Source organism: Polyergus mexicanus, unplaced genomic scaffold, assembly GCF_030449975.1.
Source record: "Polyergus mexicanus isolate NDT 795.1 unplaced genomic scaffold, iyPolMexi1.0 SCAF_2, whole genome shotgun sequence".
NCBI lineage: Eukaryota > Metazoa > Arthropoda > Insecta > Hymenoptera > Formicidae > Polyergus > Polyergus mexicanus.
The window spans coordinates 13,738,210-13,759,507 of record NW_027223322.1 but is presented as its reverse complement, the minus strand read 5'-3'; the positions used below and the strand labels follow the sequence as shown (position 1 = coordinate 13,759,507).

At 33.2% G+C, this 21,298-nt stretch overlaps 4 protein-coding genes across 11 annotated transcripts in view; 3 read left to right on the top strand and 1 right to left on the bottom strand.

Moving 5' to 3' along the window:
• Positions 1-4,555, top strand: part of LOC138941135 (protein artichoke) — a 9,112-nt gene extending 4,557 nt beyond the window's left edge. For both annotated transcript variants that reach the window (XM_070310527.1, XM_070310520.1), the window contains 5 exons: positions 154-272; positions 429-575; positions 721-1,791; positions 1,978-3,433; positions 3,709-4,555. In XM_070310527.1, the coding sequence (XP_070166628.1) occupies positions 154-272; positions 429-575; positions 721-1,791; positions 1,978-3,433; positions 3,709-4,178 (3,263 nt within the window). In that variant the 3' untranslated portion in view covers positions 4,179-4,555. The remainder of the gene's footprint in view (positions 1-153; positions 273-428; positions 576-720; positions 1,792-1,977; positions 3,434-3,708) is intronic.
• Positions 4,556-7,209: 2,654 nt separating this feature from the next.
• LOC138941095 (uncharacterized) lies at positions 7,210-13,605 on the top strand. 5 transcript variants are annotated; one of them, XR_011448113.1, is made up of 10 exons: positions 7,213-7,518; positions 8,590-8,652; positions 8,812-8,949; positions 9,625-9,786; positions 10,011-10,308; positions 10,374-10,537; positions 10,618-11,894; positions 12,649-12,828; positions 12,957-13,105; positions 13,479-13,605. XR_011448113.1 is itself a non-coding variant. In XM_070310467.1 (7 exons), the coding sequence occupies exons 1-7, from the start codon at positions 7,306-7,308 to the stop codon at positions 11,839-11,841; spliced, it is 2,190 nt and encodes a 729-aa protein (XP_070166568.1). In that variant the 5' UTR covers positions 7,210-7,305; the 3' UTR covers positions 11,842-12,273. The 5 variants fall into 5 exon arrangements, 2 of the variants coding, with proteins under 2 accessions (XP_070166568.1, XP_070166548.1); XR_011448112.1 differs by having other exon boundaries at positions 12,649-13,105; XR_011448114.1 differs by lacking the exons at positions 12,649-12,828; positions 12,957-13,105.
• Positions 13,606-13,798: 193 nt separating this feature from the next.
• On the top strand, positions 13,799-18,280 carry LOC138941112 (uncharacterized). 2 transcript variants are annotated; one of them, XM_070310489.1, is made up of 4 exons: positions 13,799-14,458; positions 14,862-15,471; positions 15,741-15,966; positions 16,060-18,280. In XM_070310489.1, exons 1-4 carry the CDS (start codon positions 14,164-14,166, stop codon positions 16,246-16,248), a joined length of 1,320 nt encoding a protein of 439 aa, XP_070166590.1. In that variant the 5' UTR covers positions 13,799-14,163; the 3' UTR covers positions 16,249-18,280. The 2 variants fall into 2 exon arrangements, with proteins under 2 accessions (XP_070166590.1, XP_070166580.1); XM_070310479.1 differs by having other exon boundaries at positions 15,741-18,280.
• On the bottom strand, positions 16,686-19,744 carry LOC138941120 (SH3 domain-containing protein Dlish-like). Of its 2 annotated transcripts, XM_070310509.1 has the most exons (6): positions 19,419-19,744; positions 19,279-19,359; positions 18,474-18,709; positions 17,817-18,179; positions 17,282-17,549; positions 16,686-17,088 (listed from the first exon to the last, which is right to left on the bottom strand). In XM_070310509.1, exons 2-6 carry the CDS (start codon positions 19,325-19,327, stop codon positions 16,808-16,810), a joined length of 1,197 nt encoding a protein of 398 aa, XP_070166610.1. In that variant the 5' UTR covers positions 19,328-19,359; positions 19,419-19,744; the 3' UTR covers positions 16,686-16,807. The 2 variants fall into 2 exon arrangements, with proteins under 2 accessions (XP_070166610.1, XP_070166602.1); XM_070310501.1 differs by having other exon boundaries at positions 19,279-19,744.
• Positions 19,745-21,298: the final 1,554 nt, after the last annotated feature.

Sequence of the window (21,298 nt, the reverse complement as noted above, 5' to 3'; positions counted from 1 at the left end):
AAAGTTATAAGAGTACAAACTACAAAATCTTAAAGATTGAATAAAATCCATCGGTAGCTAATTTCCCGTAAGGAATGTGCGAGATCCTTTATTAACAAAAAATCTGGTAAAACTGTAAAACCATAACAAAAAAAATTACTATAACTATTTTAGGTGTATCCAATCTACTTCAGTTGGATCTTTCAGCTAATTTTCTCCAGGAGTTTCCTACCAACGCGCTAAGACACTTAACAAATTTGAAATTCCTAAATATTTCTAACAACCTGATTACTGTAAGTATTTCCACAGATGATGCTTAATTATCATCAATATATAAACATATTTAGCTCCCCGTATCATCGTTTCCCAATTTTATTTTAATAAATGATCATATTGTATTTATTTTGCATCGTGATGATCTACAAATCACTTCTTTTTCTTTTTTGTAGGAAATAGAACAAATACACTTATCACGCTTGACTGAGCTGCAAGTATTGGATTTTAGCCGAAACAATATAGGCCAGCTTGGAATTAATACGTTTTCTAATCTTTCCGCTCTTACTAGACTGGATTTAAGCCTTAATGCGCTGCGTATGGTACGGTTCTTACATATAATGAAAATTTATCACAGAAGAACGAAACTAAAACTTAAAAATATTTTATTTTTATTTTTAATTTGAACAAGAATAATATCACAAATTTATAATTTTGTATCGCATTTTTATATATCATTTCTTATAGATTGAAGAATCATCCTTTGTGGGCTTGACAAAATTGAAATGGCTATCCTTAGAAGACAACAACATTCTATTGGTGCCAGCTTCAGCGCTCATGCGATTACCATCCCTGGCACACTTGCATCTACAATTTAATCGCATCGCCGCACTTTCCATCGAACTAATTTACGCCACATCAACGAATCTTGTGACTCTGAACTTGTCACACAATCTAGTACGCGAGATACAGCCCAAATTGTTCTACAACTTCGAACATCTTATCGATATCAAACTTTCCGATAATATGCTGTCAGTCATTTCGCAAAACATATTTGCTGGTCTGGAAGACACCTTGTTGAACCTCGATATATCGTATAATCGATTGACAACTATCACTGAATTGTCGTTGAGAAATCTGGTCTCGCTGAATCTGGCAAGTAACCAACTAAAACGATTATCGCCGGAAACATTCAAATACTTACATAGACTGAGATATTTAAACCTCAGCAGCAATCCCTTATACGGCGGTTTCCCGCCAGTATTTCCCTCGTCTTTGATTAATCTCGACATATCGCATACAGAGCTTAAGATTCTACCGACTGTATTGCTGCTGAATCTTGAATCACTGGAGAAAATCTTTCTTTCTGGCAATCAGCTACAGGAAATCAACGAAGGCACCTTCCAAAATTTCTACAATCTCACAACAATTGATCTTTCGTATAATAGCATCCAGAGCATCGATATTGGTGCCTTTGTCAATCTCATTAATCTTTACTCGTTGAACTTATGTGGTAACAAGCTCACGTTATTTCTCGGTGAGCATTTCAATACCGGCACGGGCTTAGAAATCCTTGATTTGTCAAACAATCGTATTAGTCAGCTGTCTCCAACAGCTTTTGTGATTCATCCGAGGCTTACGCGGCTTGACCTTTCAAACAATCAATTTGTCCAGTTTCCGAGCGACTTTATCAAGTCATTGCAGTTTTTGAAATGGCTGGATCTGTCCGGGAATATGTTGCATCACGTGAACGAGTTTGCCTTCTCACAGATGGGAAGATTGCGTAATCTGGATCTCTCCAATAATAGAATTGAATCGGTAATGAACAATATTGTGATAAGTAGATAAGTAATAGCAAGAAAAAAAAAGAGAAAGCATAAATAGAATAAAAATAGAATAAAGAAAAAGAAGGAAAGAGAATATACGAAAAAATGATAAAATAAAAATAAAATCTTTATTAATAAACAAAATAAAACTTAATTATTGAAAATAAAATTGTTACAGGTAGATGAACTGGCCTTTTACAACTCTACGCAGCTTCAATTATTGGATTTATCTAATAATATTTTAGAAACGTTGAGCGAGCGCACCATGGAGGGTCTATCCCGATTAGAATTTTTGAATCTATGTAATAATCGACTTGCCTCGCTACCCGAGACCATCTTCGATCCCTCAAGGATTCGCGATATTGAAAGAATTGATTTATCTGGCAATCGTTTCAACGAGATACCAATCCGCGCTCTGCAACGACAATTGACATCACTGTTCAATTTAAAAATAGCTCGCAATCGAATAGTGGAGATGTTCACGCAAGTCATCATCAACAATGTGAAGGCACTTGATCTCTCTGAGAATCCATTGAGCGAAAACGCGATACGTAATATTTTGGGTGAAGCAAAGATTCTACGATCGTTAAATCTCGCCGATACGGGTATCAAAACTATTTCTAGGCTAGAGATGCCATTCCTGAAGCATCTGAATCTCTCAGGTAATGCAATCACAGATATTCAACCGGTCGCGTTGGAGCGCACTACGATGTTAGAGAGCCTAGATTTATCGAGGAATCGTTTAACAGATTTTACAAATCTGATTAGTAGCTTTAAAACTCTAGCTGTACTCCAGAGTCTAGACATCTCTAATAATGAAGTAAAGAACATCAACGAGAGCAGCTTCGACAAGTTGGTCACGCTACGTTCCTTAAAAATGGCAAACTTAGCGAATAGTACCAGGATCGAGAAAAACGCATTTAAATCGTTGAAAAGATTACGATGTCTACATGCTTACAATTATCCTAAGTTAGGCTATTTCGACATACAAGGTATTTTGAAGGATATGACAAATCTAGAGACGCTGGACATCGAGATTAAAGACTCATCAGTAGGTAACGAGCAACTATCAATACACACTCATCCTCGTCTGCAAGTATTAACATTGCGAGGGGAAAAACTGCGTAGTATTTTCTCGAGCTCGCTGGTTGGTGTGCGAGGATTAAGATTTTTCCTAGGTTTAAAAAATACTTCCATAGACTCGATACCGGCTGCTCTCTTCTTTCCGGTGCCGCGTTCTACCAAGATTGAATTAGATGTTTCTGGTAACAAATTCACCAATTTATCAGCTCAGCTATTAACCGCTTGGGACGAACGCGGAGATTTCATAAGAATCAGCGGATTAAATAATAACCCGATCAATTGCAGTTGCGAGGCGAAACATATATGGAAGTGGCTCAAATTGTCAGGCAATAAAGCGCCTATTGTTATCTGTGCCAACCCTAAACATTTGGAGGGTGTAATGCTGAACAATCTTACAAAAGAGAATTTCTTGTGCAATTATACTACATCGACAAAACCACAAATGACGGAAACTACGCTATTGATGAAATCAACAACACACGAACCAGAGATAATTTGGACTGTCGCACCAATGGTGCAAAATAATCGAAACAAACATATCGATCATACAAGTAAATTGCTATTCGTCAAGCTTAAATATTTTTAATTTTTTGTCTGTCAATAAAAATTTTGAACAACCAACGATTGTTTTAAATTTGAAATAAATTTTAATTTCCGGCAAAAAAAAATTAATTTAATTTTTGAACAAAAATAAATTAAATTTTTAATTAATAAATAATTATTTTGCTATTTTCCGCTAAGAAAATTTTTTTATGTTAAATTTGATATAATATTTTTTATAAACATTGTATGTTATGAATAATATATATATTATACTGATTGACAGATGCATCCACAATGGGTAATATTTCAAACACTGATGATACTCTCATTATCAGCATTATTGGCGGCGTAGTGGCATTCATCGCGATTATCGTTATCACAATTTGCATCTGCCGACTGCGATGGAACAGCCAAATGCAAGAAACGAGAATAACAACGATGGGAACATCAGCCATCCCCGAGGAATCAATGATCCCTGAGTCGTCAATTATACGACCAACAAGTGCCTACTCAGGCAAAGTTAATCATCATGATCTATATATAGGCTCGTACAATAGCTCGACTTTAGAACGAGGCAGCAATGGTTCAGTGCTACTGACTACCCCTGTGCAGATGATACCCTATACGCAATCGATACATATGATGCATACTATGAATCCGTCCTCGCCCTCATTGTCTACGCAGCAAGTCTATGAATATTATGACAATTCGCCTCTTCCCATATACATTACGGAGAGCAAAATAGACAAATGATTGATGTAGAGATATTGATTCCCGAATATCATAAATATCCAAAAAATGCATTAAAAAATATATTTTAATAAAAAATGTGTATATATATACATATATATGTATACATATACAAGTTGATTCGTATAAAGTGTTCGATTTAATTATTACCATAATTTGAAGACATATGAAAAAATAGTTTATACCGACATGTTCAGTACAAAGGGGGACATCATATATATAGTATAATGAAAACGATTATTTTATGGGTGCAGGCGTTGAAGACATTTCAATCAACTTTATTTTTTTAAATGGAACCTTCTATTTTTTATTACATATTCTTATAACCCTTCTTGAGACCTTTTCAAAATACTTATAAAGTATTTTTTCATTAAGTAATTTTCGAGTTATTTTATATCTTAATTTGACATATTTTGATATAAAATATTTCGTGAAATATTTAGTTTTCGATAATCTTACCGTAATACTTTTATGTACAGAATAATGAGACAAATGAATTGATATAAAGAAAATAAATGTTTAAAAAAAAAAGTATATAATTGTTTACAAAATATTTTTTTTAACACAATTTCTTTTTTTTACATCAATTGATTCATCTCATTATTCTGTATATATGAAAGTATTACAGTAAGGTTATCAAAGACTAAATATTTTACAAAATATTTTATATGTACTTTATATCAAAATATGTCAGATCAAGATAAAATAACTTGACAAATATTCAATGAAAAGATACTTTATTATAATGTTCTGAAAAGGTCTCAAAAAGCACTATAAAAATATGCAATAAAAAATAGAAGGATTCATTTTAAAAAATTAAGTTGACTTTGAAATGTCCTCAATGCTTCCACTCATAAAATAATCGTTTTCACTATATGATATCCCCCTTTATACTGAACATGTCGGTATAAATTAATTTTTTATGTCTTCAAATTTTGCTAATAATTAAATCGGTTAATTTTATACGAATCACCCTGTATATATATATATATATATATATATACAGGATGTCCGATAATAACCGTATCACCTCTCGTGTGCAGGTAAAGCACGTGAAACCGAGGAGAAAAGTCTTTTATCATATTTTGCAATTTTCGTGTAATAATTATAAGAAATTAATTTTTAAAAATATCGACCAATTCGCGCGAGTATAAGTACGCAGTAAGAAAGGACAGCTCATTAATATGTGGTTGCTAAGACGCGAGAATCCAACATTATGTATCGCTCGTACGTCACCGTTGTTATTTGTAGAACGCTTTTCCCAAGAACTTTGGAGAAATCGCATACTTTTGGACTATCTTTTCTCGTTGCTTTTCTATATGCACATATAAGAGTTGTGTGCGCGCGCGCGCGCGCGCGCGCGCGTGTGTGTGTGTGTGTGTGTGTGTGTGTGCGTGTGTGTGTGCGTGTGTGTGTGCGCGCGCGCGCGTGTATGCATACGAAATATTAAATTATACAAGTAAATTTTATTAAATTATATATCAATTATTTATTAAAGATGTATTGATGTATCACGAAACCTTTCGTTGTGCTATAATTTTACTCGACATATTATGCGACTCGCTTCTTCATATAGACATAATATATGGACCGTTTATTTTGAAAGTGGTGCAAGTCCATTTTCTTTTGTTTCGAGAAAATTAAATGTTAGCAGATCTGACAATTAAAAAATATAGGTTAATTATGTGAAGTCTGGGAATGTTTGTACTAATTTATCAATATGTAATTTGATTATATAAATTTCTTTTAGGCGAATTTAACTAAAATAATATATATTTCCTGGCTGCAAATGGACTTACACCACTTTCATAATTAGTCAATTGTAAATATCATTTAATTTCAATTTTGAAATAACAAATATCACTTAAAATATATTTCATATTAATCCAATTTTGTTTATAAATAATAACAAGAAATAAAATAGAATTAGTATTTTTTATTTTGAACGTTAATTATATTTATATATTGTTAAACTTAACACAAGATATTGGTATTATTAATTATTTATGCTCTTCATGTGGCAGTGTTTTGAAATATTCATGATGCACAGGAGGTATATAAGGTAATAGCTGCTGCATATCCTTATATTTTTCGTATGTAATAGGCCTGGCATCGTGATGGAAATTGGACTTACACCACTTTCATAATCAATGGTTATGCAATTTCTTTTACCGGCCAATTTTAAATTGAACAAAGCATTGGCATTTTTTAAGATATTAAATACTAACTAGTTATAAACAAAAAGTTTACACTAAATTAAGCATAAATTACGTCATATCTCATTTTTTTAAAAAAAGGACTTACACCACTTTCAAAATAAACGGTCCATATATTTAGACTGAGTATTAAGGAGTGGAAATCGTCAAATATTAGACAGAGATAGCATGCTTTATGTCACACCATTGTATGATCGGTATTCATAGTCAGTTCTTATATTTAAGACCGTCTTAAGCACAAGATGTCCTAAACCAATCACAGAGCCGTATTAGCATCTTAAGACATTACTTAAGACGATCTTAAAATAAGAACTGACTATGAATACCGACCTATTTTCTACTTTTCTCTTTCTCTGTCAGACAAAGACAGATCAGTGACCTAGGCCGGTATTCATAGTCAGTCCTTATATTTAAGATCGTCTTAAGTATAAGGACAACTAACAATCTTACGTATATATAAGTCCGTGATCAAATATTTGATTAAGGATTCATAGAACTCAACCATCAATTTATGGGCGTTTTCGAATGTAGCAGGTTTAGGCCTCGCGCACAATAAAGAAAATATTAGGAATAGGAATAAAATATTAAATATCAGGAGGAGCAATTTGGAATTATTTTATTTCAAACAAGGGAACGGAATGGATTAACGCATAATAAAATTAAAAAATAAAAATTAGTCCAAATAATTAATCCATTCCGTTTCCTTGTTTGAAGTAAAATAATTCCAAATTGCTTCTCCTGATATTTAATATTTTATTCCTATTTCTATTTTCTCTATTGTGCGCAGGACCTTAATCTGAGAACGATTAATGACGTCATTGCATCGTCTCTGCCAATAAAAGACTTGAATTCGTAGTAAAATATTGTGATTAATTGATCCGGGTTGGATTAACCCGTTCATTCGAAAACGCTATATGATTTATGACAGTAAGATTGAACTTTGTTCAATCGATGCCAATCCAAAGCGTAGAATAGAATACACTCTTGTTCTCATACTGTCTCACACTCGTAATGGCGATCCCGAGTTGACATTACTCTCAATTCGTGCAATAAGTATCGCCTGCAAAAGTGGCCGAAGCATGGACATTGCGGAGAATGGCGTAGGCGCATTGGATCCGCGTATACAGGTAATTATTATTGAGTTACTATTCCAATCTTTTATTTGGATCGTGATTGATTCCGGCTGTTTATGGGAGTTGTGTTCGTAAAACGATCAGATTAGGTTATATTTTGCGAGCATCTAATACCAGTGTCATCGCCTGGTACATTGTCCTATTTTGCTTTCACTTTCCTTCTTTTGCGCGGATATAAGATGCGCTCAGTTATAAGTGAATCGATTGCTTAAACTGTTATAGTGACAATATACTATTGAAAAAAATTTTATAAACAAGTGATACTTAATGGTAGCAGTTATCTCTTACACATGAATGCGTGATCAATATATGCAATCTCTCTTTTCTTTGTCATATCTTACCTAGAAAAGAAATCCTTTTAACATAAAACTTCTAAGGGATTTTTCTCTGCTCATATAAATATTTAGTTTACGAATAATCCTTTTACATTTTGATAAAAATACATTCAATTGATTCCTTTTTGTGTAAAAAAAAAGATTTAGTAAAAATTGCTCGATGCTATACAAAAAAGATATTAAGCGTTAAAGATGTCACTTTCGAAGATTTTAAAACATATGTTTATGCATTGTACAACAATATAATACATGAATTTTTAAATATATTATGGCAATAGTGTATTTTACATTATATGTATGTATGTTTTATATTATATATTATATATATATATATATAGCATAAGAATATTTTATAAATGTTAAAATATAAAAAGAATATATTGTTAAACATACAGTTACAGATAAAGTTATATGAAATTTAATTCAAATGGATTTAATAAAGAAAAAAATTAATTGTGCAAAACTACTTATTTTTATTCAAATTTTATATCTTTTCCTATTTCAGTGCATGCTTGTAACAACAGTATTTTACCAGTATAAATTTTCTAACTTTTGAAAATGTTATCTTTAACGCTTAATAACATTTTTCTTAGCGTTGTGCGATAATTTTTATTTCTCAAATTTGAGTGTATTTTTTAAATCTAAGAGAGTTATCCTAAACTAAATATGTACAGTGCAATATGATCTCTTTTGCACTTCAAGTTACAAAATAGATTTGTGTGTTTTTTAGATCGAGTTGGAAAATTTGAACAATGCGACGGATAATATAAATAAATTGGAGACTGAATTGGATGTAAGAAAAATAATATTTTATCTATAATTATGTTCATACATACGAAATTACATACACATACATTATATATACATATATACACATTTATAACAAGAGAAATAATATATATTTAGATAAAATACACTAATAATATTTATCTGATTTTTAATTTATTTTTAGGAAGCTCACACTGCTTTTAGACAGCTTCTTTCTGATACGACAAGGAGGCTGAAAGAAATCACTGATAAACTTGGTACTAGTTGTATTGAAAAAGCAAGATGTTACTACGAAGCACTGGAGATGGCTCATCAAGCTCAGGTATAGAAATATAGTCACAATCTAATTTTCTTATTTCATAAAAAGAAAAGAAGTTTGGAAAATCAATTAGAAAATGTTTTCTAATTGATATCATTTTTCTTCTTAAGTAAGTTATATTCAAAATAGCAATATTTAGATATCATGCATAATTCTTATAAAATCTTTAGCGAAATAGTGAAATAGCGTATACGCTCACGCGCCAAGCACACCGTGCGCACATCGCCCCTGATTCATGCGTAACCTAGAGTGCTCGTTCATTAGCTTAAAGTTGCTCTCATTTAAAAAGTAATGTTTAGACGTAATTTTGCCAGGGAAAAAAGCTGCTTCTTCATAATCATGCTATGTATTCTATGTCCACGAATTTTGGGATATCCTGTGTATATATGAGATAGATTATGTAATATGTATATAAGTACATGGAAAGAGAGTAAATCAGTTTTATAGAATTATATTTTGAGTATATCATTCTCTAAACTTTTTTTAAATTATATATACATATATATATTTCTTTTTTATTTTGCATTGAAATCTAACATTTTATTTTTAATTTAATAATCTTTTATGTTACAAATTAATACCAATTATTTTGTATTGTGTTTAATTTAAATTGCAATTAGATGAACTATTACATAAATGAAACAATGAAACCTGCATTTTCCTGCATACAATTTGCAGATTCAATGTCAACAACAAGCACAGCTGTTTCAAAGAGCCAGCGAAATTCACGCAGCTGCGAAAGAAACAGTGGCTCTGGCCGAAGCACGATTCATATCTCATCAGCATGAATGGAATTTCGATCAGGCATGGCAGGATATGCTCAATCATGCCACTATGAAGGTAAGCATTGGAATAGAATGTACAGCATACGTAATTGCGTTACACATTCAGTTATCTTTGGAAGCATTGCGAAGTATTAAAAACATTTTAATATTTTATTTATTCATGTTTTTCCTATATTAAAATTAATTTGGCAATGATTGATTTTTATAATGAGAACAGGCGTGTAATAACAAAGAAATAAAGTTTCATCAACATGATGTAGTTACATATCTTTTATGTAGGTCATGGATGCTGAAAATCAAAAAGCTGAGTGCGGCCGAGAACATCATAGAAGAGCGATGCTGTTTCATGATGCTGAGAAGAAACTATTGCAATTGGAAGAAAAGCATCGACGAGCGATAATAAAAGCACGACCGTATTTTGAAGTGAAAGCTCAATGCGATCAGATGCTAGCAACGCAGAAAGAAAGAGTGGAATATCTGCAGCAAACCGTTAAAGAAATTAAACGTAATTATGCTACGAGTCTTCGAACATTGGAGAACATTAGTAATCAGATACATCAGCAACGAAGGGATTATGGTACTTTGAAATATATTTTAGAAATATATAAACAGGGTTTTTTTTAAAGCATATTTATATTCCAGACATCATAGCTAATGGACCGCGAGAACCTGGTGTCGGTGCCGAACTAACAGGTTCAGGTACATGTCAAAAGCATGAGAACGAGTTCAACAGTTTCAACAATCGCGAAATATCCCCAATTAGATATAACCAAATTGAAAACAATAAAAAACCAGACAATATCAAAGTTAGTAAAATACGCAATTGTATATCTCGTATAAGGTGTTGAAATTATCAATTTCTATCATCTATATCTCAAATTTACAGGAATTCTGCTCGACAAAGGAGAACACGGAACATATTGACAGGAGATCCGTGGACGGCAGCGAGAGCAACTTCACACAATGGGAATTAGAATTGCAAGCTAGTATAAAGAAATTAAATCGTTTATCAGTCGGAAACTCTTTGCTTATCCGGAAACGAGATGCGCAAAGTTTTTCGGATCTACGGAACGTCGTTGATGTCGGCATCGCGAACAATTTCTTATCCGCCGAAATATGGCAGAGTTTAAATCAATTTCCAAGATCGATCAAAGATCCAGAAACTTTCGAGAAAAATGAATTTGTTGATGGCAGATCTCTGCATTTGCAAAGATCGTACTCCATGATTAATTCGATGTTACAAGATACATCGATGGTCATGTCAATAAGCAATACTTCAAAATCGCTAAACAGCAGTCCAGTAAATAGAAGTACATCGAATTTCGAGAATAGGAGTGTTACCGAGAAAGTGGAAAGTGCAGATATATTGAAATTTGTGCCAAATACAATCTGTCAATTCCACTTTAAAACCAAAAAAGCACAGAGCAGCTGGAACATCAATGATTATTCTAATAACTTTGATGTCGATGTTACAAGTGAAAAACAAAAAAGAAATAAATATAGTAATATGAATGATAGTTTAGTCAGTGCAAATCATATACAATCTATGAATTTATCTACCATGACAGATTCTTTCAATATCAATTTCCTGCCTGCAGAGCCTACTTTATCAGGATACCATCCTTTCAATTCAGAGAATTGTTCTATAACATTTCCCGGCATTAGCCAGCACATTACGAGCTCACAAAACGATATCACGCGGTTGCAAACACAATTTAATTCTAACAATATTTTACAAAAGAATACATCATACAGTGCCAATTCCAGTCCGGTGAAAAATCTATTAATATCGTCCGCCAAATTCTCGGATAGCGGGAATGTGGGACGGCTCGACGAAAGATCTATTCCCAAACAGGTTGCTAATAAAACCAAAAGTATTAAAGAGTTACCGTTATTATCGTTTTTCGGGCCAACATCCATGTTGTCGACGATCAAAGGCAGAAGTTGTAGCATGATAGATTTAGATAATAAACAAAATGTAAAGTCGCTTCTTGATAATTCTCGTCTAGGCAATATACAAGCGATCAGCGCGGAAAGATTGGCAAATGTGAGAGACAAGTTGGTAAACAATTGTCCGGAGACAAAGAAGACAGACGATATTAAGAAATAAGTACAATACGATAAGATATATTACTTGTGATAAGCAATTTCTGCATTTAACATGTAAGTAGAGAATTATTAATTATTCGTTTAGAATTCATGCGTTTTATGTACATACAATAAAACATTGCGAAAGCGGGAGCGCCGCAATTTAAATGACGCATTCTTACATTTTCGAGATGTTACGAAAATCGTTTTCCAGCTTTGCTGCCAGTTATAATAACAGTCAATTTTTAAGTATACGCTGCTATGTTAATTTATATGATATATGTGTCGCGAATAAATCGTCTCATGAATTTTAGCTGTTAATATTTTTCTTATATCAAAAATAAACTTAAATGTGATTGAAGAAGTAATTGTTGAAGAGAGATCAGACAATACAAATTAATAAAATATACAAATTTACGCGATCATTTGCAATTAGGCATACACATATACTGTTAAAAAACGATCAGATATATCAATGTATGAATATCGTATTGTTCACTATTCTTCAATTTTTTAATATGTGCTGTTTTTAATAAAACACATTTCTTAACAAGTTGATACTTGTGTGCAGTTTATTTTATTATTATAGGACTTGCACAATTATTATACTATCACAATATTTAATATAATATTTAGTACATGATATTTAGCGATAACTTTTATATTAAATATTTATGAAGTAGATGCGCAGTTTTGTACAAACGCGGTGGACAGGTTTTTTGACGATAATTATTGGTTTTATTTCCTACAATTACTTCTAATTTATATATTTAGTGATTATACAAAATATATATATACACATATCTTAAATAATGAATATCTATTGCAGATATATTTCCTTCAACAGATAGATATCGCGCCCGAACACATCGATTATACAAACGCATGGAAATTAAAGATCAATGACTTTTAATCGTCTTGTCTTACAATTAGTTTTAGCGTAAGATCTGCGAAAAATAACATAATGAATTGGATATCTCGAATTTTCTTACACCGATATCGTATGCATGTACTTGTTTCTTCTTTGTTCCTTGAAACGTCAAAATGGCCTCATACATATTTCTGATCTAAATACCGTGCGTATATCGAGCATTTTCTGGCTCTGACGAATATAAATTCTCTTGGACTAAATTACAGCAAACTGGGAATATTCATCAATTGGACTTCAACTATCGAATATATTTCACGTCACGAGTTATCTTGAAAATCTAAAAATTTATCTCATTGCTATATCTCCTCTTAATTTTGTAGAGATAATTTAATAAAGGATAGTTATTTCTCTTTAGGTAAGCTGATCATGCGAATCGTGATGTCATTATGATGTCTAGCATATTCAAATTGTTTAGCTAATTTGGAATTGTTTTCTTAGCGAGAATACTTGTGTGAATAAATAACAGTTAAAAATAAAGCAAATATATATAATAAAACTCCTTTTTTGTAATAAGTTTCAGTTAGATTTTGATTTCAACTTGAGACTTTTAACTATTAAGATTTAATAACGATAAATTGAACAAAATCGTGGAAAAATATGGTGCGATTATAATTAAAATAATTATTAAAAAATAATCTCGTGTGTGTGTGGTGTACATTCGATGAAATTACAATAACTTTATGGAAAATAACATTTATAAAAATATAGATTCTGTACAATTGTTGCAGATTGAGTTTCAGACACCGGAAACTATAAATGTGCGTTTTACGAGGATAGATGCTTGTGGATTAGAAAATCGGCCGATCTTTGGCAAGAAAAGCACGTCATCTACGAAAGCGGGGCAATAAGCACTACCGACAAACGATGTTTCGCGAACAAACGGATAACGAGAGGGTTGATTATAAAAGCAAAACCGACGGTCATACGATAAATAATCATCGCAAGGCATGTGATATCTGTACGCACAAAATCGCGGACCCAACTAAGGACACGTATAAGTGGCTCTTACAATTTGACAAAGTTTAAATTGGAGATTAGAAAAGGATATATTATGATTTTTCAACTGCTTATAATTGTGATTAATCTTGTCGAATGCAATTCGACAAGATTAATTACTGTAAAGTATATGTGTTGTGTGAGGAGGGGGAGAGACACTAATCTTTATTTTTGGTGAGATGAGTTTATTATAATTGTAATCATATATATAATAAGTAAATGTTAAGTATTTATTATGATAAATTCGTATGTAATTAATGCGATACATTTAGATTACAATGATTTTATTCGCTCGAATATTTCAGTAAGTATTCAACTAATATGTTGAACTTATTTTATCTGGATGAAATATTTGTATTATAGGAATTAAACTATTCTTATCCCGGATGGAAATGTTCGGATAACGACGGGAATGGGATGCAGAAAAGACAAGAACTCTCAAGCGAAGTTACAGAAGATGATGCGAAGGATGTAGAACGGGAGATGAATGAAGATGAGGAAGGTCATGCAGATGTACAAAGAACAAATACAAGTAGCGAAGAGAAAGAAGGAAAAAACGAACAAGATGATACACAGATTGGAGAATGCGCAATCTGTCACATTATCATTAATGATATAAATTTCAGCGAAAGTGTCGACGATTCCAAGCAAAATCCGTACGAAAGCTATTTGTTGTGTCAACGTTGCGTACAAAAATTTTCAGTCCGATCAGGTCAATAAAAGACTCAACCATCTTTAGCCATAATTATACGTATAATTGTAGCTAAAAAGAATTTAGTGATTTTTAGAAAATTTCTTTTATGTCTCCTTAGCATTTTTAAACTTTTCAAAATCATATCTTTAACACACAAATGTAGTCAAAATTGTGACTTTTGCGATCCAATATTTATTTCTTCAGAAGCAATTAATGTTAAAAAACCTAGGATAACTTTTAAGAAATCTTGGAACATTTTTAAATGTCTAAGTAATAAATCAAGCATAATATATATGGTGATAATAATTAGTCGATGGAAGTCGAAGTATTAAATACGCGCCGATTAATTATCATTAAGCTCAACACATTTTTTTCAAACAAATTAAATATCTAAAAAAGAGGTGTGTTTCAATTTTCGTAGGTGTAGGACACATTCAGTGTCGAAGATCGCATACAAGTTTCTCACAAAATAGAGATCATAGTGATTGCGTACCCACAAGAACGTACGATCGATCGATTATGATGTACCTGCAACCACCGTCGTCTCATTCTATATCAAAATTGCGTCGCAATCGATGGGCTTGTAACTTCAACAAAATGCTCGAGGCGACAGATGATGAATCGGATACGATCTCGTTCGCGGTCGTTGATCACGATCAAGGCAATCCGCAACGAGAGGAACAAACAAACAGCTACGAAAGGAAATGCCAACAACAATTTGGCTATCGCAACATGACAATGGCGAGAAGAAACGACGCGATGGATCGATATACCTCTGAAATTAACGTCAAAAGTTCTTCTCTGGTATCCTCCGTCGAATGTTCCCGCAGACCCATACGTTGTCCGCGTCTTGACTGCTCGATGAATGTCGCCTTCTCAGCGCTCACTCATCATTTCCTCTTCGATCATCCCGAGGTGCCTATCCTCAGCGTCGAACCCGGCGCCGAGAGTACACTCATTGTCAGTTACGGAGCTCTCTCCTGCAATTCCAGTCGATGTCTAGCTCTGTTACTGGTGTCCGGCAAACTCTCGTTAGTATCTTTATCATATACATATTACACGCACAAAAATACGATGCATCTGGTTTAGGCAGGGAGAGGAGTTATATTTCTTACAAAAAGTTTTCTCATAAAATAAATATCGCGCGCGAGATATATGAATAGAATTTGATTTGCGATGGATTAGAGAAAAAGGAATTTGTGTGCAAATAATATATTAAAATATCCAATTGATTCATATTGATTAAATAAGCTTGTCTTATTCTCAACTAATAACTAATCGAAATTTCTGCAACAATAAGACATTCTACAGCGAGACTATTCGGTGGTAATCAAATAAACCCCAAGTATCGGAATCGGTTACCTTTACCAGTACTAGCTGCACGTTTGCACAACAATCACAATTATGAGTGTTGCGAGGAGGTGCACGCCGGCGGAGAGGGCCAGTGTGAAAAGGATATGATCATTGCCTGGGTTGCAGGATTAGACATCGGTGATACAGTTGACAGACTTCGATGTAGTATTCAGGTATATCTAGCTGGATTAGTTCACATGCGTAAGACGAAAATGTATGAGTGCTTTAAAAAATGGATAATGGTATTTGACCGGTTTCCCCGACAGGCTGTGGACAGCATCGAGAACCGTGGATTTCGATCGCTTACCTACACGGGTCCCGTAACATCCCTGAGAGCTGCCCAACGTCCACGCGATGTCTTTTTGGCCGGCGACTGTATAGTTCTTCATGAGGGACTGATCAGTCATATCACTTTTGGTTGTACTAGTCTTAATGTAAATGTTATTGTACACTAAACTAATGTTATATATTAACGCGTAAAGTATACGTTTGTCCCTTAACTTGTAAGTATTATTGGCTGCGTTCAGCAGAAAAAGCAGTTTTGCAACTGTTGTAAAATTCTTTAATATGATTGGTTTATATATTTAGATCCGGCAGGAACTAAGGGCAAGAACCAATCATATTAAAGAATTTTACAACAGTTGCAAAGCTGCTTTTTCTGCTGAACGCAGCCATTGTTCCAAGAATATGTATGCCCATGCCAATATGAAAATTAGAAGAAAAATGGGCAAACCAAATGAAAAGACTGAATCGTGTCCCGTAAACACTCGAATTCTTGTTTATCTTTTAAAAATATTCATCACTCTTTTTAGACCAATCAATATTACATTTACCTTTCACTTACTTACTTGGGACTTTCTGATGGAAAGTGGATATTTGAATAAAATATTAATTGTGTAGTTATTAATCGATTTTTACTCTTGACGATATATAATATAGAAAAGAGAAAATAAAAATAACATTATTGCCAACTTAAAGAAGTAAAAATAGGCTTCTCATCTTTAATAGCCCGAATCATAAGCTAGTCATGGCAGGGGGTCGTGCATAAGCCTTAGGAATGAAACCGTATTTGCGAGTCTTCGGTGCATAAGCCCAAAGCCAGCCATCTACCGTTTGATTTCCCAGATCCGCGTATATCCAATCGGCACGTTTCACCGATAAATCATCCGGCGCCTGCGCCTTATAATCGTAAAGTACCACTAATTCTGTGCCGGTTGTTTCGTCCCGAAAATCCCGCACTCCTTTCTGTTGTAGCGATTCTCCACTTCCCGTTATATTATTTATCATAACTTTGCCTGTAAAATATAAATAATATTAACTCAAAATTTAATAATTATTTGAAAGACAAATTGATAACAGATGGAGCCGTCAGAAATTTGAAAATTTCATTTAAGTCTTTGTTGATATATACATATACATTTTCTAGGATGTAATTTTGTCAAGATTTATAGATAATTTGATAATTTGATAATTAAGTAGAAAGCCAACCTGAACTATGAGTCTCTATGGATGCTGTATTCGTAATAGCAGTAGTGGCAGTTGTGGTGGCAGTCGTATAAGAATGAAGAACGTGACCCGGATAAACAAAACCGGACGGCACAAAACCCTCGTTACCGTCGCAATGTCGTAGCACCCAAAACCAATCCGGATCATCGCGATTCAACACTGTCACAAACTCACCTCTCTCAACACTGACATCATTCTCGTCCCGTGCCACGAATGTGTAAAGGACAATGTATCTTCCAGCCGATGGATCCTATCGGATGCATGAGATTACAGCAGATAGTTTCTCGTCAATGCATCCTCGTCAAATAAGATTAATGAATATCACAAAACAAAAATACCTAATTTATAATTACTAATATTTTATTTAATCATGAAAATTTTTTCAACTAAATAGTTTTAATATATTTGAGAGAAAAAGCTTTTTATATAAATTTTATTAAAGAGATTAAATTTTTTAATATCTGGCAAAATATTAAATTAAGTGGCAGTTATATGTTTAGTCAGTCGAATATAGTACCTTGAAGAAAGGATGTACATCTGGTTGGGATGATATAGTCTGTATAGAATTCTGAGATTGCATGATATTGGAGCGATTGACGTTGAGATCTACAGTGGTAATATTATTTCGCGTGTAACTTTCGCAATCAGATGCTGATCCGGTATCAGTCTGTTGCGTCTCTTGCAAACGGCCTGTGCTAAGAAGATCGCAATCGTTCTCGCTGGATCGCGGCAGCTTTTTTTTCACGTTATTAGCTAATGTTAATTCCGCTAGCTGCGACGTGTATGGTGCGCAATACGAATGCGGCACGAAGCCTTCCATACGCGTATCAGCTGCTATAACGTATACCCAATCGTTTTCCCTGTAAAGCACATTCACTACCTAAAATGCAAAAGAGTTTTAATATATGTGTGTTGGTAAAATTTCTTCCTACCGAATATGATTTTTTCTATTATTATGTAATTTTTAAGAGATTAATTTGAGAAAAGAGTAATAAAATATGATGAGTAAAGAAGACGAGATTAGATAAGCAACACTTATACATATATTATGAAAATTACATTAAAATAAAAGATAATATGCTATATATATATATAATATGTAATTTATAATGTGTAGTTATAAAAGTAATGTAAGAGAGCTAACGAAGACAAATTTTGCGAATTAATCACTAACCTGTCCCCTTTTGACTTGAAGTTCATCGTCGACACAGGGAGTAAAATCATGTACAATGACCATTTTGCTGTCTGGAGAAAGTCCATTTTCCTTTTCAATGCCGACCCTTACGAGGGTCTCGATACTCGCACTTCCAGTTATCCTTCCAGGGGGCAATGATACCCTAGTACTCAAGCCAAGCCCTGTGCCTCCTGTTCCAACACAGTCTTTCTCCAAATTAAAGTTATGTGCTCCAGCTATTTCACAATTAAAGATTACAAGAAATAAATTTTGCAACAGATTGACTTAAAAGATTTAATTTAAAAAGACAATTTTTTTATATCTTATATTTTTCGATAAGATACACAACTTTTAAATATTGTGCAATATAAAAATATCTCCAAAATAAAAACTAGAAAATTATTTTTAAAATGAATCTCTTTCTAAAATGATTAAAATTAATTTAATATAAAGATAATAATAATGATTTTTTTTATAAAATACATTTTTTGAAAATAATTATACTTATTATCTCGTATATTAATATATGTCCAGGGAACTTAAAATTAATATTCTTATGTAATATTTTGCATTTTAGAAGATAGAAAGTTGCAAATAATCAATCATGCTTAAATTCAGCTTAGGTCTCCTTTTTGAAAAGAATTTGAGTTAGAAGCTACATAACTGGTCTCAAGCAACAGGTGATCGAGAGAACCGAATGATATGACAACTGACTCTTGCGCGATCAAACTGCTGACTGCTGCTACTAATACAGTATTCCTCGATCTTCCTCTCTCTTTTCTCTTTCCCTATACTCTTTACTTACGTTTTTTCTTCTTTCCGCGACGTATGCGTACGGGACATAGAAAGGCCATTCTGTGTGATTTGTTCTCGGAGTCCACTCACTCTGAAATATCTCACATTTTCAGTGCGATACGTTCAACAGGTTCAACTCAGTTCAATTACCTGTCTAACGCGGTCCAGACGTCGCGACGCGCGCAAAACGCGCGCCGCATCCGTTCTCGTCGCCTTATTACAGTGTATTACACAGGAAATGGAATTATGATAAAATGCAATATGTGAAGAATCGTTCGGGTTGAAAAATGAAGCCTGATACGAAAATACAGATGCATTGTGCGTTCTCTACGCTCTTTCGTTGCCCTCTCTCTCTCTCTCTCTCTCTCTCTCTCTCTCTCTCTCTCTCTCTCTCTCTTTTGAAACCTCGGGCAAGAGGCAGGACCAGGCAAGACCATATAAACGCGATCGCGATTTAATCTTGCACACGGTAGGTAGAGAGCGCTACGGAATGTGCGTGAGATCGCGGGATAACAGATAGCAGTCGATCCAGATGAGTCATCGACATATAATATGGGACATGGACTACGACTACGCCATCTGTATCTAAATGGTGTACTCATAGACATAGTATATCTCTCTTCGAGTGTTGAAGAATAGGAACCGAGGTGCACGTAGAAAAGGACATACTCTGTTTCGTGTTCCTTGCGTTCTCACTCGCTCGCACGTAGCATGACGAAAGAGAGCGCTATGCTCTGTCACAACGAGAGAGAACGCAAGTGGCACGAAACAAAGTATGTCCTTTTCTACGTGTACCTTTACCCCCACTCGTTAAATAAAGGCAAACGCTCGGTCTAGATATACTATGTCTATGGGTGTACCAAATGTGATCATCAAAAATAAAAGAAATAGAGCATGAGTGTGGCCAGGGCCAATCTTTGTCTTTTTCTAAAATAGTGAAAGATGTTAAATAGAAAGAGATAGATATTGGCCGCACATGCGTTCTATTTTTTTCTACGAATCCTAAGATCAATTTTCACGTGATATGCGCAGTCCATTCTACACATGTATATATGTCGATAGGATGAATAGCGATTTGGGTTTAAATTTTCATAATTCAAATAAATTTGATGTTGCACGAAACGAATGATAAATATATCTATAACAAAAAAAAGGTCTGAGCAACTGTGAGTCACAAAAAGTTGCTCTATAACCGAAAAAAAAATATATATATATATATATATATATACAAAAATAAAAGAGTTTCGTAACAGAGCTAAGGAGTATCCGCAATCTTTGAAAAATAATTAAGATATTAATTAAAATGAAATATTAAAATATTATATACTTATTTAATATAATTATATAAGATAATAAATGATCATTAGAGTATTCCTATATAATACCTTTTAGTTCTCTATGTGATGAAACCCTCGATTTTTATATCTGAGAAAAAATCTATATATAATCAAATTTAATTTCCGAAATTTAGGACATGAGACAATATATCGAAAAATTATAAGACCGAAATTTAAAAAATGAATCATCAATGTCCAAACAAGTCAAAGTTCCGACAATATCCCGAAAAGTAATATATAGTTTCGAAATTTAATAAGTAAGACAAAATTTCGAACTTTCGATTTAGAAACATCCTCTCTGAACAATAAAATTTAAATTTAAAACGGCATCTCTCTAGAAAACACATACATTTTTACAAATGATATAAATAATTAGAAAATTATACATTTATTCAGTTATCTTTTTTCTAGTTAAAGATATCTAAATATTATTTTTTCAAGAAAAAATTCATTATATCATCTAATCAAACATTCGAGAGAAACTCGGGTGTAAAATGGTCGAATTAAACATGCATAAATTATCGAATCAGTTACGAAATGAGATGTATATATATACAAACCTTGCTTAAAATTTGGTTTTATTGTATTCAATTATTATAAACGACGGTGGTATATTCGTTCTTGTCTACATATAACAGAGTTCTCATCCTGACTTACGCTTAACAATTGCGGGTATTATTTGTGGATTTCAGT

Coding starts and splice junctions, on each gene's coding strand:
- LOC138941095 (XM_070310447.1), top strand. CDS start 7,306: ATGATTTATGACAGTAAGATTGAACTTTGTTCAATCGATGCCAATCCA. Junction 8,950..9,624: donor AGATGGCTCATCAAGCTCAG/GTATAGAAATAT, acceptor TACAATTTGCAG/ATTCAATGTCAACAACAAGC. Junction 9,787..10,010: donor TCAATCATGCCACTATGAAG/GTAAGCATTGGA, acceptor TCTTTTATGTAG/GTCATGGATGCTGAAAATCA.
- LOC138941120 (XM_070310501.1), bottom strand. CDS start 19,327: ATGGCCTTTCTATGTCCCGTACGCATACGTCGCGGAAAGAAGAAAAAA. Junction 18,710..19,278: donor TCGCGGAAAGAAGAAAAAAC/GTAAGTAAAGAG, acceptor ATTGTGAAATAG/CTGGAGCACATAACTTTAAT. Junction 17,089..17,281: donor CATAGAGACTCATAGTTCAG/GTTGGCTTTCTA, acceptor TATATTTTACAG/GCAAAGTTATGATAAATAAT.
- LOC138941112 (XM_070310479.1), top strand. CDS start 14,164: ATGCAGAAAAGACAAGAACTCTCAAGCGAAGTTACAGAAGATGATGCG. Junction 14,459..14,861: donor AAAATTTTCAGTCCGATCAG/GTCAATAAAAGA, acceptor CAATTTTCGTAG/GTGTAGGACACATTCAGTGT. Junction 15,472..15,740: donor CTGGTGTCCGGCAAACTCTC/GTTAGTATCTTT, acceptor TGCAACAATAAG/ACATTCTACAGCGAGACTAT.